This window comes from Phyllostomus discolor, chromosome 13 (genome assembly GCF_004126475.2).
Source record: "Phyllostomus discolor isolate MPI-MPIP mPhyDis1 chromosome 13, mPhyDis1.pri.v3, whole genome shotgun sequence".
NCBI classification, from domain to species: Eukaryota; Metazoa; Chordata; class Mammalia; order Chiroptera; family Phyllostomidae; genus Phyllostomus; species Phyllostomus discolor.
In genome coordinates, this window is record NC_040915.2 from 57,012,038 (window position 1) to 57,027,612 (window position 15,575).

The 15,575-nt window shown below is 45.8% G+C and overlaps 1 protein-coding gene and 2 long non-coding RNA genes across 11 annotated transcripts in view; 2 read left to right on the forward strand and 1 right to left on the reverse strand.

Annotated features, from left to right (window-relative positions):
- Positions 1–15,398, forward strand: part of MTMR3 (myotubularin related protein 3) — a 118,386-nt gene extending 102,988 nt beyond the window's left edge. For 3 of the 7 annotated variants that reach the window (XM_036014158.1, XM_036014160.1, XM_036014159.1), the window contains 9 exons: positions 493–688; positions 2,038–2,223; positions 5,297–5,467; positions 6,623–6,768; positions 7,397–8,816; positions 9,965–10,075; positions 10,543–10,631; positions 11,412–11,438; positions 13,242–15,398. In XM_036014158.1, coding sequence (XP_035870051.1) covers positions 493–688; positions 2,038–2,223; positions 5,297–5,467; positions 6,623–6,768; positions 7,397–8,816; positions 9,965–10,075; positions 10,543–10,631; positions 11,412–11,438; positions 13,242–13,413 — 2,518 coding nt within the window. In that variant the 3' untranslated portion in view covers positions 13,414–15,398. The remainder of the gene's footprint in view (positions 1–492; positions 689–2,037; positions 2,224–5,296; positions 5,468–6,622; positions 6,769–7,396; positions 8,817–9,964; positions 10,076–10,542; positions 10,632–11,411; positions 11,439–13,241) is intronic. The other 4 variants (XM_028527478.2, XM_028527480.2, XM_028527481.2 and 1 more) reach the window with 4 other exon arrangements.
- The window catches only part of LOC118497930, a 46,994-nt gene that overhangs the window by 10,293 nt on the left and 21,126 nt on the right, over positions 1–15,575 (reverse strand). For 2 of the 3 annotated variants that reach the window (XR_004900448.1, XR_004900446.1), the window contains one exon: positions 13,671–13,780. The exons of the other annotated variant lie outside the window; for it this stretch is intronic. This is a non-coding gene — a long non-coding RNA (uncharacterized LOC118497930). Of the gene's footprint in view, positions 1–13,670; positions 13,781–15,575 lie in introns of those variants that run through there. 3 annotated transcript variants of the gene reach the window in all.
- On the forward strand, positions 2,230–3,443 carry LOC118497931. Its single transcript, XR_004900450.1, has 2 exons — positions 2,230–2,794; positions 2,876–3,443. It is a non-coding gene; the product is annotated as an uncharacterized LOC118497931 (long non-coding RNA).

The following is a 15,575-nucleotide window of genomic DNA, read 5'->3' on the forward strand; positions in this document are numbered from 1 at the left end:
CAGAAGTTATGCAGACTTATCTTCCTGGCATTGGAACACTGGGCTGGGGGGCTTGGTATTGGGCTGGGATCCCTTGCTCATGAGATATCGCTCCCAATTTTTATCTACCTACGTGGGTGTGGGACCACTCGTTCCTCATCTCTTCCCCTCCTATGTTTGAATAAGTGTGACTTCTTTAATTCCTCGGTTGTCAGACTTCCACACAGCTCGATTTTCTGATGATTTAGAGCAATAGTTGTTTTATAGTTCAGTTGTCATTTTTGCTTTGGTTGTGTGGGGAGGCAAGCCATGTTCATCGGTGACTCCATCTTGACCAGAAGTCTCTATGCATTTCATAAAGACAGAGCTTTCATGTTTATTTTGGCAGTGTTTTATTTGGAGGGAAAACACTTTAGGAATCGCTTTTTAATTTGACAGGTATTTGACCTGATGTAGTAAAGTAAATCAGAAGAGTTAGCATTTCCTCATCACCTTCTGTTTTTATTTTTGTAGTTGGCTCTCAGCTCTTGAAAGCACAAAATGGCTTCATCACCTATCTGTGCTTTTGAAGTCGGCGCTTCTGGTAGTGCATGCTGTGGATCGTGATCAGCGGCCGGTGCTAGTGCACTGCTCGGATGGCTGGGATCGCACCCCTCAGATTGTGGCATTGGCTAAGCTCTTGCTGGACCCTTACTACCGAACCATAGAGGTGGGTGCATCCAGGGAGTAGGATTCAGTAATTCAGGGGTGAGTAGGGGAAAAGTTGGAGGGTTTTATGATCAGTTTTGGTCATGTGGTTAGGTCTAACGAAAGCAAACTTTCCTTGTTTTTAAATCATTGCTCCTTTGTGCTAAATTAGGTGATGCCTACCACACAGTTCTTATCTCGTAAATTGGGCAGATTGTGGATAACAAAATATTGAGAATACAGACATATTTCGCTGTGTAGTCTGCCTACTTGAAAAATATGGGCTAGCCCAGGAAAATGGGACTTCTGTCGAAGGATCTTGGTATACTTATTATGGTTGTAGATATCACCATAGAATGTTCTGTAGAGGAAGAGGTCTACTCGAAATGACGACTTGTTGGGTTAAAGAAGTAAGAAAAATCATAAATGTGTGCTAAAATATTGAATTGGCCAAAAAGTCTGTTTAGTTTTTTCTGTAAAATAACTGTTCACCAATAACTTTATTGATTTGAATATTTTGAGTATGTCAGCTGTGTCCTGTGTGGTATAATGCTGATTGTTATCAGTTAATATCTCAGTTTGATCACTGTCGATTTCAACTGGTTTGCCCAACCATGGAGCATCATCCAGTGAGAAGTCTGTAGCATGAAACTTTGCAAAACACTTTTGGCACATTTGATCAGTCACAGCACCTTCTCCATACACTGCAGATCTTTTTTTGCGTTTCAGTTGTACTTTTACCTTTCCTGAAATAATAAAGCATGATATGTCAAAAATGTTGCATATGTTTATCCATCTTCAATATTAAAATGGCTACACAAAATTCACCAATTGTGATGTTTATTTTTTTAGTGCACACTGATAATGACAGCTTTGCAATACAATCAGAGTTGTTCTGAATGAAGTTAAAGACAACTGAGAGCTACTAGAGCCATCTTATTGAAAAGACCAAATGAGCTTTTTTGGCCAACTCAATATATATAAATTAGGGGTTAGGAAAGGTTTTCCATACATGACTTTGTAAGTGTAACATGAAAGACAAATTAAAAAATAAAAAAGAAAGGAAAAAAGTGACTTTCATATAGTGAATGAAAAGGCTAAAAATATACTACATTAACTCAAGAAAGGCTTAGATAAACGCTTAGTACCCTTTCGATGATTATGGAATGGAGTTGAGAGAATGGGAAAATTGGCCTAAACATGTGTTTCATCAGGAATGGAGCCTTTGGCCTTGAGGCTGGATCTGGGCTTTCTTCTGATGGGCTTAGTGGGAGGCTGTTAAAAGGATTCACTGCTAGTGACACCAGGCTCAGGACTGTCGCAGTCTGGATAGACAAGCACAAATGGTCTCTCTTGCTTGCTTTCTTGCAGGGTTTCCAGGTCCTGGTGGAGATGGAGTGGCTGGATTTTGGCCACAAATTTGCTGACCGGTGTGGTCATGGGGAGAACTCAGACGATCTGAACGAGCGTTGCCCAGTGTTTCTACAGTGGCTTGACTGTGTTCATCAGCTTCAGAGGCAATTTCCTTGCTCTTTTGAGTTCAATGAAGCATTCCTTGTAAGTTTGGGCATATGACTCTTCATTTAGGGACCTTCTAAATTCATGGGGTATCAGTGCAAATGTTAGTGGGCCAGTATTCCCTTGAAACTGTGTATCCTTTTTAGAATTTAATGTAAGGGCCATTCTTTGTCCAATTTTTTAAAATTAAAAACAATAATAAGTATTTATTCCTTGAATCCAAGTGTACTAAATTTGTATAAAGCCTTGAGTTGGTTTAAAGTAAGCTTTTAAAATGGATGATAGAAGCCTTAAATAGTAGCCAGAAATAGAAACAATATCCTCTGCTCTCTCCAATTTATCTACCACGCCCTCTGTGTCTGTTCCACACTCTCTGTCCCTTCCCCTTTGACAAAGAACATGCTATCTTTGCCTTCCTCCAGCTTCTCCTTCCCTTGTTCATCAGCTGTTTCCTCTCCTTTGCTCAGCTGCATGGCTCTAGCATTTTCCCTCTCTGCCTTTTGCATTGGCATAGTTCCCTCTTTACCAGGTAATTGCCATCAGGATACAAACATGGCATAGTGGCTCTCATTTCATTACACTTTTCTCAGTCCTGCAACCACCCCCCCAGGTAATTGCCATCAGCACACAAACATGGTATAGTGGCTCTCATTTCATTACACTTTTCTCAGTCCTACAGCCATTCCCCCAGCTGTTATCTCGTTTCTTCACAGCAGAGCTCTTCAAATCTTCTGTATATACTACCTCAAATTTTCCCCATTCTTTGTTAAACCCATTCCAATCAGGTGTTCTCTCGACCAGTTTATCAGAGCTCCTCTTGTTAAGGTAACCAGTGACTTTCATGTTGCTAATCTAGTGATTAGCTTTAAGTTTTAATCTTTTTAAAAACATTTAATTCCCATTTTTTTAAAAGTTCCATCAGCTGTGTACATTCATCTTTCTTAAATGGAGGAATAATTAACATATAATTAATTTCAGGTATATGACATAATGATTTGATAGTTCTATATATTATGAAATGATCACCACTGTAATACTAGTTGACATCTATCACCATAGTTAGTTAATTTTGTTTTCTTGTAACAAGAACTTTTCAGATCTACTCCTTTAGCAACTATCAGATACGCAATACAGTATTATTAACTATAGTCACCATGCTTTACATTGCATCCCCATAATTTATTTTATAATTGTAAGTTTGTACATTTGACCGTCCTTATCTTTGATCTATCAATATTTGGCACAACGTAATCACTTTTTAAAAAAATATTTTATTGTTCAATTACAGTTGTCTGGGTTTACCGCTCCTGCTCCCCCACCCCACCTCAGCCGTCCCCACTTCCCTCCCTTGCTTCCAGTCCTCACTTGGTTTTGTCCATGTGCCCTTTATAGTTGTTCCTGAAAACCCTTCCCTGTAATCGCTTAAAAAATTTTTTTTTAAGATCGTACTTATTTTTAGAAAGAGGGGAAAGGAGGGAGAAGGAAAGGGAGAGAAACATCATTGTTGCCTCTTGCATGCCCTGACTCAGGAATCAAACCAACAGTCCCCCCTGGTTTTCAGGCCGGCACTCAGTCCACTGAGTCACATCAGCCAGGGCTAATCACTTCTTTTTTGAAACACTTGAAACAATTGACTTCCAGCTTGCACTCTCTCAGTTCTCCTCTACTTCACCAGCTGGTCCTTTCTGTCTCCTTTGTTGGTTGCTCCTTATGTGCCCAGATCTGAATTTTGGAATGCCCCAGGGCTCAGCCTCCAGGCTGTTTGATTCTCTATCTGTATTTCCTCTCTAGGGATTTCATTCACTAGAGTGGCTTTAATTGCTGTCACATTTAATTGGTATAAATGTGATTCCCACATTCATACATTATCAGCTCAGCTCTCCACTTAACTCTAGACTCACATATCCAACTGTGACTAATATCTCCACATGGATGTCTTAATGGTATTTCAAACTTAACATTTTCAAAACTTAGTTTTTGATTTCCGTATCTTACCACCCCAAAAACCTGATCTTCCACAAGTCTTCCATCTGATGAAATGGCAATTCAGTTCTTCCATTATTTAGGGCAAAAATTTGTCATCCTCAACTCTTTTTTTTTCATACTCTACATTCAGCATGTCAGCAGATTCTGCAGCTCTGCTTTCAAAATATATCTAAAACCTGATTACTTATTGTTGCCTTTGCTGTTTCCACACTGGTCTAAGCTACCATCACCTCCTTGCCCCAATTTGAGAGAGTCTTTCCAGCAGCCAAAGGGACCCTTCTAAAGTATAATACAGACCACATCATTCTTCTGCTAAAAAAAACCTCCAACAATTTTCCATTTCACACAGAGTAAAAGTCAAAGTCCTTGACAGTGGCCTGCAGGGCTCTCCTGGAGGTTACCTATCTAGCTTCATTTCCTGCTATTCTCCTTCTTGTTCAGTGTCCTTTAGTCATACTGGCCTCTGTCTGTTTCTCAGAAATCATAGGCATACACTTACCTTAAAACCATTGTGCTTGCTGTTATCTCTGCTGAGCACCTTCCTTCCAGATACCCACGGGATCTGTGCTCTTAATTCCATCAGGTCTTGGGCCAGGGACTTTCCCACACTGCCTTGCACGTGCCCTGTACCTCTTACTCTGCTTTATTGTTGTCCATAGTACTTACTGGTCATCCCTCTCTCACAACCAGAATAAGCTCCATCGGGGTAGGGGAGCTATGTGATTATTGTTGTATGTCATCCCTATAGAAATGTCTAGAGTACGTGAGATGCTCTCTAACCATTTGTTAAATGATAACTTCTTTAGAAGTATGCTCTCAGTTCAGACTTGGGTTGCACACTGACTTCCTCCTATTTGCAGTTTATATGCTTTGTCGCTCTTGAGAGTGACTGTTAACTTAGGACCTCAGAGACTGTTTGTCAGGGAGGAAAGAAGAGTGGGTATGCCAATTATCTGTCTGCTCTTTTGAATCAGGAGTAATGGTGGTTGGGGTTGGTGCTCTGAAATTGGTGATGTGAGGAGGCAGCTATTGCTGTGAACTGAAATGCTCTCTGGTGTCTGGGAAGACGTTTTCCCAGAGAACCTGTAGCCTATTGCTTGATTTTTGCCTCATTAAACTCCCATAGGTGAAACTGGTGCAACATACCTATTCCTGCCTCTTTGGAACATTCCTGTGCAACAACGCCAAGGAGCGAGGGGAAAAGCATACTCAGGAACGTACATGTTCCGTGTGGTCGCTGCTTCGGGCAGGCAACAAGGCTTTCAAAAACCTACTGTATTCCTCTCAGTCAGAAGCCGTATGTATCCTTTCCTCTATGATCAGCAGAAGGAATTACCGGTGGGGGCACATGGGAATTTTTTTGAGCAGTGACTGTTTCTTTGAAGGCATCTCTGTTGTCTCTGGGTGGGTTGGTTCCATTTTTTTTTCTACCACTCTGTTCTGAGAAAGGCCTGTTTTCTGGTGATGCCTTGACTTCTTCTGTTCAGGGCGGTTTGATTTAATATACATCTCTACTTTGCCACCCTAAACATAATCTTTTCTGGCACCTCTGCCAGAGTTGGTTCCCAGTGTATTCTGTCTAATGTGTGGTAGAGACACTTAAGTTGTTCCCTGGATGCCCCTGATAGCTCAGAAGGAGCTGCCACCAGGCCCCCAGTACCCTTCCAGTATCAACAAGTGGTGACATCCACTGCAGTTTCTGTCTCTCAGAAGGCAGAAGACTATGTGACATTAGCATGTATTATCTTTGTGATTCTCTGCTTACATGGAGAACTGGCAGGCACTCTAAGACTTTGTTCCTCAAAGGCACACCTTCTGTTAAGCAGAGAGAAGGAGGCACTCACATCTGTGTGTTGACACATGCTAATGTTCCTTTTGTCAGATGCATTTTATATTCCAAAGGAGTCAAGATGTGGAGGCTAATCAGAGGTTATATTGCTTTGCTGGACTATTAAGATGCTTCTCGCTACATTTAAGTAGAGAGGAAAGATTTAAGCTAACTGCTTCTCTCTCTTTCACTGTGCCTGCTGGGGAAGTAACAGTACAAGAAGAAATTTCCCCTTTTCACAAGATTAATTTAAATGGTCCTATAAAACAGGTTTGACAGTGTCTTCTGAAGCCAAGTTTTTATACTAGGGAATCATCTAGTGAAATGGCTCACTTATGCATTAAAAGCAACAAATTAAGCTGATGAAAGTCAGCAAAGGTGACCGGAGAAATGGATTTTAAAAAACTCTTTCGGTGTTTATGCCCACAAGAGCCTTTCAGGTGAAAAATGTTGCCCAAAACTCCTGAGAGGTAGGCTTGTATCCACAGATCCTATCTCCCTTTGAAGGTATGCCAAGACTTGTTCGGTGTTCCAGCTTAGTGCTTGTTCTTGACCCTTATTTCTAGACATTCTAAAACTTATTGGGACTTCTCTAAACCTGTGTCCTCTACTCTTTTTCTTCAGGTGCTATACCCTGTGTGTCACGTGCGTAACCTGATGCTGTGGAGTGCAGTGTACCTACCCTGCCCATCCCCGTCCACCCCTGTGGATGACAGCTGTGCGCCATACCCAGCCCCTGGCAGCAGCCCTGATGATCCACTCCTGAGCCGGTGAGCCCAGGGTTGATGCCAAGGCCTTAAGTCTTGTGTGGTGTATTCCTCTGTTAGGACACGTCCAGGGTTGGTCAGAAATCCTGATATTGGCTGGCTCCACACGTTTTCTTAGATCCCTGAAGTTTTTTCATTGAAGGTATTAGGGTTCTGGGCTGTTAGGCACTGAGCAGTTTATATGGAGCAAATCCTTTGGGTTCCTTGTGACCTTCTGGCTTGAGTTTCAGCCACTGAATTAACTTTATTGAATTCAGACTGATAAATAAAAAATTAATTTAAAAGAATGTAATATCAGAAAAATAGCAGTATTTACTTTCCTTTGCCACTAGTTGAAAACATGGCAGTATCATGAAAAATGTCTTTTTAAAATAGCATTTGCTCTTAGTTTATGTGGATATATTGGGCATAGGGTAAGAGTGGTTCAAGTGGAAATCTGCAGATGTAAAGAAGGATGGGTCCTGGAGCTTTGCCTTTCTAGAAGTCTGAGCCTCACTTTAGAGATGCCATAGCTCCTTGAATAGTTATAATGGACCCAAGTATGAAATAGCAGCCTATTAAAACCTGTTGTTTCCTACTTCCCCTTTGAATAGACTCACAGTCTCATTTCTTCCAAATTCCTTTCTTTTAGGCTACCAAAGACTAGATCATTTGACAATCTGACCACAGCCTGCGACAACACAGTGCCTCTAGCCAGCCGGCGCAGTAGCGACCCAAGCCTGAATGAAAAGTGGCAGGAGCACCAACACAGGCGCTCTTTAGAATTGAGCAGCCTGGCTGGTCCTGGAGAGGAGCCTCTTGATCCTGACAGCCTGGGGAAGCCAACCAAAGTGCTGGGTGGCGCAGAGTTGTCTGTTGCAGCTGGAGTGGCTGAGGGGCAGATGGAGAACATTTTGCAAGAGGCCACCAAAGAGGAGAGTGGGATAGAGGATACTACCCACAGGGGGAGCATGGAGCAGGAGGTCACAGAAGAGGCTCTCTCAGAAAGAGGGAGCAGGGGGAAGGTTCCTGAGGGCTCAGCGGTTGTACCTCATCAGGTACCACTACCGGATGCTGCAGTTCTGAGGAGCCCTCCAGGCATCAGCCTTTCTCTCTTCTCACAGGGTATTCCTGAGCAGCAGGGTAGACAAGGTGTTCTTTCCAGTTCTCTCCAGGAGTCCCCCAGGGAAGAGGATATCCAGGAGGTCCCTGTGGAACAGCCTCAGATAGGAGCTGTGGCAGAGGACAGGGAGGAAGCAATTCTTACAATCCCAGTAGATGCAAATATTGGTTATGGTACCTCACAGTCAAGTTCTCTGCTGCCCTTGCAAGTCCCATTTGAAGCCAGAGGACCAAATGTAGACAGTTCCTTGGACATGTTAATGGAAGATAAAGTAGAGTCAGAAAGTGGGCCCCAAGACCATCATAGACCTTGCCTAGTAAACAGTAGCAAGTTCAGTGGCAAGGATGTGCTTCCTCAAGCCATGGAGCCCAGGTCTCCAGAGAGGAGCCTGGTTGAGAGGCCTCAAGGGGAATCTGTGGTGCATAGGACTTCCCCTGGCAGCACCCACAGCCCAGTACGTTCTCCTTGTGCCTTGCCTATAGCTGAATGTAAAGAGGGGCTTGTGTGCAACGGTGTTCCAGAGACTGAAAATAAGGCCTCAGAGCAGCCCCCAGGGCTTAGCACCTTCCAGAAATACCCCACCCCCAACGGGCACTGCGCCAATGGGGAGGCTAGTAGGAGCAAGGACTCATTGAGCCACCAGCTGTCTGCCACAAGCTGCAGCTCTGCCCACTTACACTCGAGGAACTTGTACCATAAGTGGCTGCACAGCCAGTCAGGAAGGCCATCTGCAACTGGCAGCCCTGACCAGCCTTCCCGCAGCCACCTGGATGACGATGGTATGCCTGTATACACAGACACTATCCAACAGCGCCTGCGTCAGATTGAGTCAGGCCACCAACAGGAAGTGGAGACCTTGAAGAAACAAGTCCAGGAGCTGAGGAGTCGCTTGGAAAGCCAGTGTCTGACCAGCTCTCTACGCTTCAATGGGGACTTTGGGGATGAAGTGGTGAGTATACCATGCTCCATAGCTGCCCGAGGAAACAGGGCACACTGAGGTCGCACACCCTTTGTGACTGGTTCATGGCGATTGGTACAGATTTCTCCAAGAATGGGAAGGGTCCAGGGTACCCCTGTTGAACAAGCTGGAGAACAGCTTTAGCCATGTGAGTGGCAGTCTGCCTCTCTCTTTCTGCCTTGCATACTTTCCACAGGTGTCCTGTTTAGGCAGTTAAGGCTAGGGAATAAAGGTAGCACTCACTACATGGTTGGGCAGATCTCTTTGGAGAGAGGATCATATGTTAAGAAGGGCATGAACTCCTGGGCAGAATGGCATTTGTAAGGCAATGTCAAATATTCCTGCTAAATTATAGTGCCTGTTTTACCCCAGTAAGTTACTAGGTAACTTTTAGCTAGTAAACTATTAGTGTCCCCAAACATAGGCTGTACCTGTGAAGGTTTAGTTCTTTTTTAACAGATACTTGTATCTACTCTGTGGCAGGTGATGGCAGTAGAAGTGGGGAGAAGCGATTTCTAGCACTGTCAAGTTAGCACTGATGGGGCCTGGTAAATGGAAGTCGGGGTACCTGAGGGGAGGTTCGCAGGGAGGCTCTCTTTTCACTTGGTGCGTTGATATTCAAGTACTTGGTGTCGAAGTCCAGTGTGAGCCTGGCTCTGAGGCAGTCAGCGTACATTAAAGGCGGGCTCATCGACTACATGACTTTCAATTAAACTGACTTCTTGGATTTTCCTTCACACTAATGATGATTTCTCATTTTCCCAAAGAGTCCTTCAGAGGAAGGAGGACATGCCCAAAGTACTCAGTCTCAACACACAGCTGTGAGTGGCAGAGTTGAATTGACAGGCCCACTGGAGCAGCTGACACTGAGTTCCCACTCACTTCCTGGAACCCAAGGCCCATCTTTGCCCTCCACAGTCACTGCACACAGCCTTAGACCTGCATATCTCTCTTCCAGCTGAGCTCAGCCCTGTCTCTGCACCTGCTCAACCCAGTTCTTGATGGCTCATGTACCTACAAATTCAGCAGCCCTAGCACCTAGGCCCACCCAAAGTCCCCGGTGCTTCCTTCTATTCCAAGCCCTTTCTTCTTCTGGGAGACCAGGTTCATTTTCTTCAGCTGTGTTTGTTTGCCAACAGACTTCAATCCCCGACTCGGAAAGCAATCTGGATCAGAGCTCTTTGTCTCGCTGCAGCACAGAGATTTTCTCTGAAGCCAGCTGGGAGCAGGTGGATAAACAGGACACGGAGGTACAGGCTCAGCCCCTGTTCTGAGTGCCATCCATGCAACTGTTTTGCAGTTCTTCTCCATCCCCATCCCCACCCCATGCCCCTGGCCAAGGAATGACCTCATAGGACACTTAGCCTTGAGCCTCTCTGAATCTCAGCACCTGTGAATCCCCAGCAAACCTAGAATTTCTGAGCCAGGGAGACTCAGCAAGCTGGCCCTCTGTCCTCATTGTCTGTATGAACTGGAGTTTTGCCAGCTGTCACAGCGACCCAAGTTGCTGCTGCCTGCCATTTTATCTCAGGGGAGTTTGGAGTCCCCTCCAGGAAAATGATTTGGACGCCTTTCTTGTACTGCCGACATCAGACCTGCTGGTCTGGTGCCACCAGAGCCAGAGTCCTTGTGACTCTTGCTGCCACCAGCATGGCTCTGCTGGCTCCAGCTGGATGGCCCATATCCTGTCATTAATCTGGCCCCATCTGTTTTACAGATGACCCGTTGGCTCCCTGACCACCTGGCTGCCCACTGCTATGCGTGTGACAGCGCCTTCTGGCTCGCCAGCAGGAAGCACCACTGCAGGTGCCATTGGGGGGTATGGTGGGGTGGGCCAGGGTGTGGGGCCCACGGAGCCTGTAGGTTGGAGAGATGCAGTCATCTGGCTGGCAGTGTTCTAAGGCAGGCCCCAAGGTCCATAGGACCCCCGACTACGTGCTTTGTGCCTCTGAAATCGGTGTTTGCAGAACTGTGTTTGGTGTCTTCCTTCCAATTCACAGTTATCATGACTAAATTTTGAAATGTGCAAATTATGTCCCTTCTTGTTTTATTTTGTTTCTTGGTTTGGTGGAGCAACAGCCACCTCCCAAATCACCATTTCTTATTTTTAAAATAAAATTGCTTCCCATTCAACATGGCTGCTGTGAGCAAAAGTAGTTTTCCTGCTGTGGCGGGGTACTTCATTTTCCTACTCCTTACTCTGTTCCCTGACCCTGTACTTATTTTCTTTATGTCAGTGGTGAGCAGAAATAGCTGGGGGTAGTAGTGGGACAGGTGAGGACATAGTCTTCAATCCTTAACACTCCTGACTTTTTCCTTCCTTCCTTCTTGGTCGGATAGTGAGTTGCTAGGGATGCTTTGCCCCAGCTGGGGTGGTGACTGGAAGATGTTCAGTGTTCTTGGTAGAGGAAGTTTATATGAATCATGGCATAACTTAAACACCTGAGTGAACCCAGATTGAAAACGGGACCACCTCTTTGTCTAGTAATGCTATTTCTAGAACTCTGTATATCTCCCCCTCCTGCACCCCAAGCTCAAATGTCTTCGGTTGGCTTTTCCTCTGAGCTCTTTCTCCCCTCCTTGCAGGGACACTGACCGTGTTGATCAAACGTGGTGAGCATTTGCAACAACCTGTCTGTAATGTCTGCACATCTACAATAACTTCACACTAACACTGCCATTTACCCCTCTCTGCACTCATTGGGGTGTAACCTGGGGCTGGGAACACAGGCAGGAAGGTGGGCTTGAGAGAGAACCAAAGCAGCCAGCTGAGGAGACCATTAAGGCTGAGTCAGGCTGCAGCCCTGTACTTCCCTCCTGACTGCACAGGTCAACTGAGCTGTCTTGCTTGAGACAAGAAGCTGGTCTTGCAGAGTAGCTCGTTGAATTTTTAGAGCTATTTCTTTTGGGTCAGAGTGATGCTAATAACTTCAGTCAAACAGTGTCACTGCTCTTTTTTTTTTTTTTTTTAAGGAGACCAGAAAACTGTCTTAACATAGAAGACTTTAGGGGAACATTCCACTCAGGGTCTCTCAGGACTGTCAAAGAAGTCTGATTGAAAAGCTTAACTGACCAAATTCATGTCAGGCTTTTGAGCTGAACTCCAGCAGGTCTGTTAAATAAATGTAAGCAGAAATAGGTTTAGGTAATTTTTCTGTGTAACCAGAGGTTCTTGTCAACTTATGCTTTTCAGAAACGGTTATGAAGTACTACTGTGTTCTAGAAGACGAAATTTTGTGTGTTTTAGTTCTCTGTCCTTCCATTGCCCTATGTCTAGACTTTCCCTTTTGTTGTATTCTTTTGCCCTGAAAGGTATTCAGTGTTCTCTTCTCCAGGCCTAAGTGGTTCTTAATCCAGTAGTGGGTTTGCATTCTGAGGAGTTTAAACAAAAAGGTAGTGATTGGTTTTGGCTAAGAAGAATTCCCCTTTGCTGCTTTCCCCAAGTCTTCGGCAGGCTGCATTAAGCTCCTTGGAGTCTCCTGTTCTTGGGCTCATTGGGATTGATTTGTCCTTTAGGGCCCAGCAAAAGTGGGTTCGTAAGGTGAACAAAAGCCCTCTGCCAGTTCCCTTTCCCATTAGCTGTGACGAGTATCTATTTGGGTGTGCAGATGTGTGCTGGACAGACACATCAAAGTTGGGTTTTCAAGCGGAGGAGAGGGAGGCCCGGGGCCTGCGTGCAGTCAGGCCTTCAGGTAGAGCTCTGATGGTCCCTGGAGATGCATGGGGGCAGGGGAGTGAGCCACAGTTGACTGATACTTATCTAATAAGGGGGTGTGTGTGCACGTGTGTTCATCCGTGTCCTTGTACTTTCACCCTGAGCATGTGTCTGTCACTGGTTGCTTGTCTCCTGGCTTTGCATGCGGGAAGCAGAGTGGTCCTAAATGGCGGCAGTCTGTTTTCCATGTTGCTGTTGCTGCCTCAGCCTCTGGAGAAGTGGTCCTTTGGGCAAGTCTCCCCACTCCTCAGCTGGGCTGGGTATTTTTCTTTCGTCTGCTGGGCTTGTGGGAGTTCCACTGGACTCTGGCCTCTCTGTGATCACAGGCTACATAGATGCCGTTGCCCAGATGGTGTGGCTACTGGGTTTTCCTGGGCCAGGACTTAACCCATAGAGCTAGCTCCTTCTGCCCTGGGCTCATTTGTTCTCACAGATCTCTCTTGAGCAACATCCTCCTGTACTCCTGGTAACCTTGAAGCCATAGCAATGAGGCAGCCAAGTGGGAGTGGCTGTGACGTCTAGGTAGGGATTCCCTCCCTGCCTGGCTTTTTCTTGGCTAGACAAATGAAAGTGTTCACTCCTAGAGGAGTCTCCAACACATTTGAATTACGTACAACAAAATTCTGTCTTCCGAAGTTGGTTTCCCCACTCATACTTCTTACTTAAGCTAACATTGTTTTGTTTCTTCTCCTTATGTCAAGGAATTGTGGGAACGTATTCTGCTCCAGCTGTTGTAACCAGAAGGTTCCAGTTCCCAGCCAGCAGCTCTTTGAACCCAGTCGAGTGTGCAAGTCTTGCTATAGCAGTCTACATCCCACGAGCTCCAGCATTGACCTTGAACTGGATAAGCCCATTGCTGCCACCTCAAACTGAAGCTCAATGACCTGGGGCAGGCAGAGGCCAAGCTGCTGTTCCTCTGACAGGCCCACACAGCCTGGGCAGACCGAGGCCCATGCACTTTGGAATGGGAGCATGGAACCATGTGCGGAGTGACAGAAATTTGGGATGTACCACTGGATTGTAGATTGATTTTTCTTTCCTGGTTTTTTCTCTCCCTTTTCCATCCTCCCTCTGCTTCCCCAAAAGAAAAAAGTCCGCTGGTTATCTTTAAAATATTTTTTTAAATGGAATACCAGAGGTTGCCAGCCCCCCCTGTAACTATAGAGCTGCCTGTTGTCAGGAGATGCTGAGGGTTGGCTTGGTACCTCAGGATGGAAGGAGGCTGGTCAGGAGTGGAGACCTGAGGTAGTGAACGGGGAAGAAAGCCAGTGCTAACATTTGTGACCATTCCTTGTGCCACCGCCACATCAGAGCTGGTTGGAAAAACCTTTGCTGCTGAGGAGGCCGGAAGCATCTTCCCTAAGAGCACTACCCTGGGTGCCCTCTCCCTCCCACCTCACAGACAGGATTGGCAAGTGGAAGAAGGAGCAAATAGTAAATGGATTATAGTAAAAGGGCTTCCCTTAGGGGAAGAAAGGTGTATGTTCTACTGAGGCAAGTGAGAGGGGAGGGGCCAGAGGTGGATGGCCAGTATGTCCTCCCCCACGGGATTCCGTTTTTAATTTGATCCTGACTGTCTAAGGCTCCCATCACTGTCATGGGTCTGCCTTCCTCAGCCAGGCCATGTAGTGCTTCCCACCCTCAGACATGAAAGTGCAGACTGATCAGAGTGCAGTGTCCTGTTGCTGTGGCCACGGCCAAAGCCTGCCTGGAGCCCAGGCACCTGGAAGCCCCTTGTGGGGCTTGGTCCCCCAAACAATCTCTCTTCCTCAGCTAGCACAGGGAAATCCAGACTCAGGGTTCCAAAAATTCCCCATTCCCAAACCAAACCAATCATGGACCTCCCCCTTGAGGGGTAGAATCAGCCTTTTAGAGTGCAAGCCTCTGGAAAAGGGGGCATGTCCCATACAATCAGCCTTCCTCCTCCCCTTCTTGGAGCAACAGTTCTGCCCTGCTCCTGTGCTGCTGGCCAGCAGTGAAAACCCACTTGGTGACTCTGCAGTCCTTGGAGAAGTGACACAGCCTGTAGGCAATTCAGGGCACCTTCCCTCAGTAGCTTTGATGTGGTCCAAAAAGAGCCTTAAGTCAAGAATATTTGTGGTGGAGGTGGGTATAGGGAAGGGGTGGCGAGTTTAAGTTTGTGCTTTGTAATCTTGGCATCCATGTTTTGTGCCTGCCCTCCCTCTCGGGGGAAGGGCCATGCTTGGCTCTGCTAAAAGCTGCTAACTGGTAACAGGGCTTGTGGTGGCGAGCAGTGGGGGTAAGACCAGGGAACTCTTCTGACACTTTGGAAGCGGTTCCCTGGCCAAGGGCAAGTTCTGTCTCAGGAAGGTGGCTCCTGTGTGTGCCTGGGTGTGATTAAGACGTGGCCCAGAAGCATTTCCTGGAGTAGCCAGTCCAGGCAAAGCCAAGAGCATCTGAGCACATCTCCAGCTTCCCAGTGGCAGCAGGTTGCTCAGAGTTTGAACTTAGTGAAACAGGGTGTAGTCCTTCTCTGAACTCTGTGTGGTTCGCCCGTGCGGGGAGGGAGAAGTCAGTCTAATTGAAGATTGTGCAGTTCTTAGTGACAGGTGCCAAGAGGTTATGATACGGGTTTCTTGGGTCTGATGTACAGTGTGAATAAATGCTTGCAGCTCTTAGCCCTTTTTTGATCAATGAAGCACTTTTTTATTAATATTTTCCTTTGTATGTAAAGGAGGAACCGTAACTCTCCGTAGCTGTACATATAACCCTTTTTTCCTAAAGAGGAGTCAGTCAGTGCTCCTATATTTTTCATTTTTTGTCAAAGCAAGAAGTAAATACTTTAGAACTGTTAAATATATAAATAAAGTGAATAAAGTTTAGTGTTCCGCATGGTAGCATTTGCTAACACGTTCTGATTCTTTTCCTGTAGTCTATCCCCTCTTCATCTGTTTTCCCTCTCACACCGAAGCAGTTTGAGGTACTGCTGGGGAACTGGACTTGGGCAAAGGAAAACTAGATTTCTTTTCAACTCTGGGCCTTGGCAAGGAACCATCCTATGACACCCAAGCACT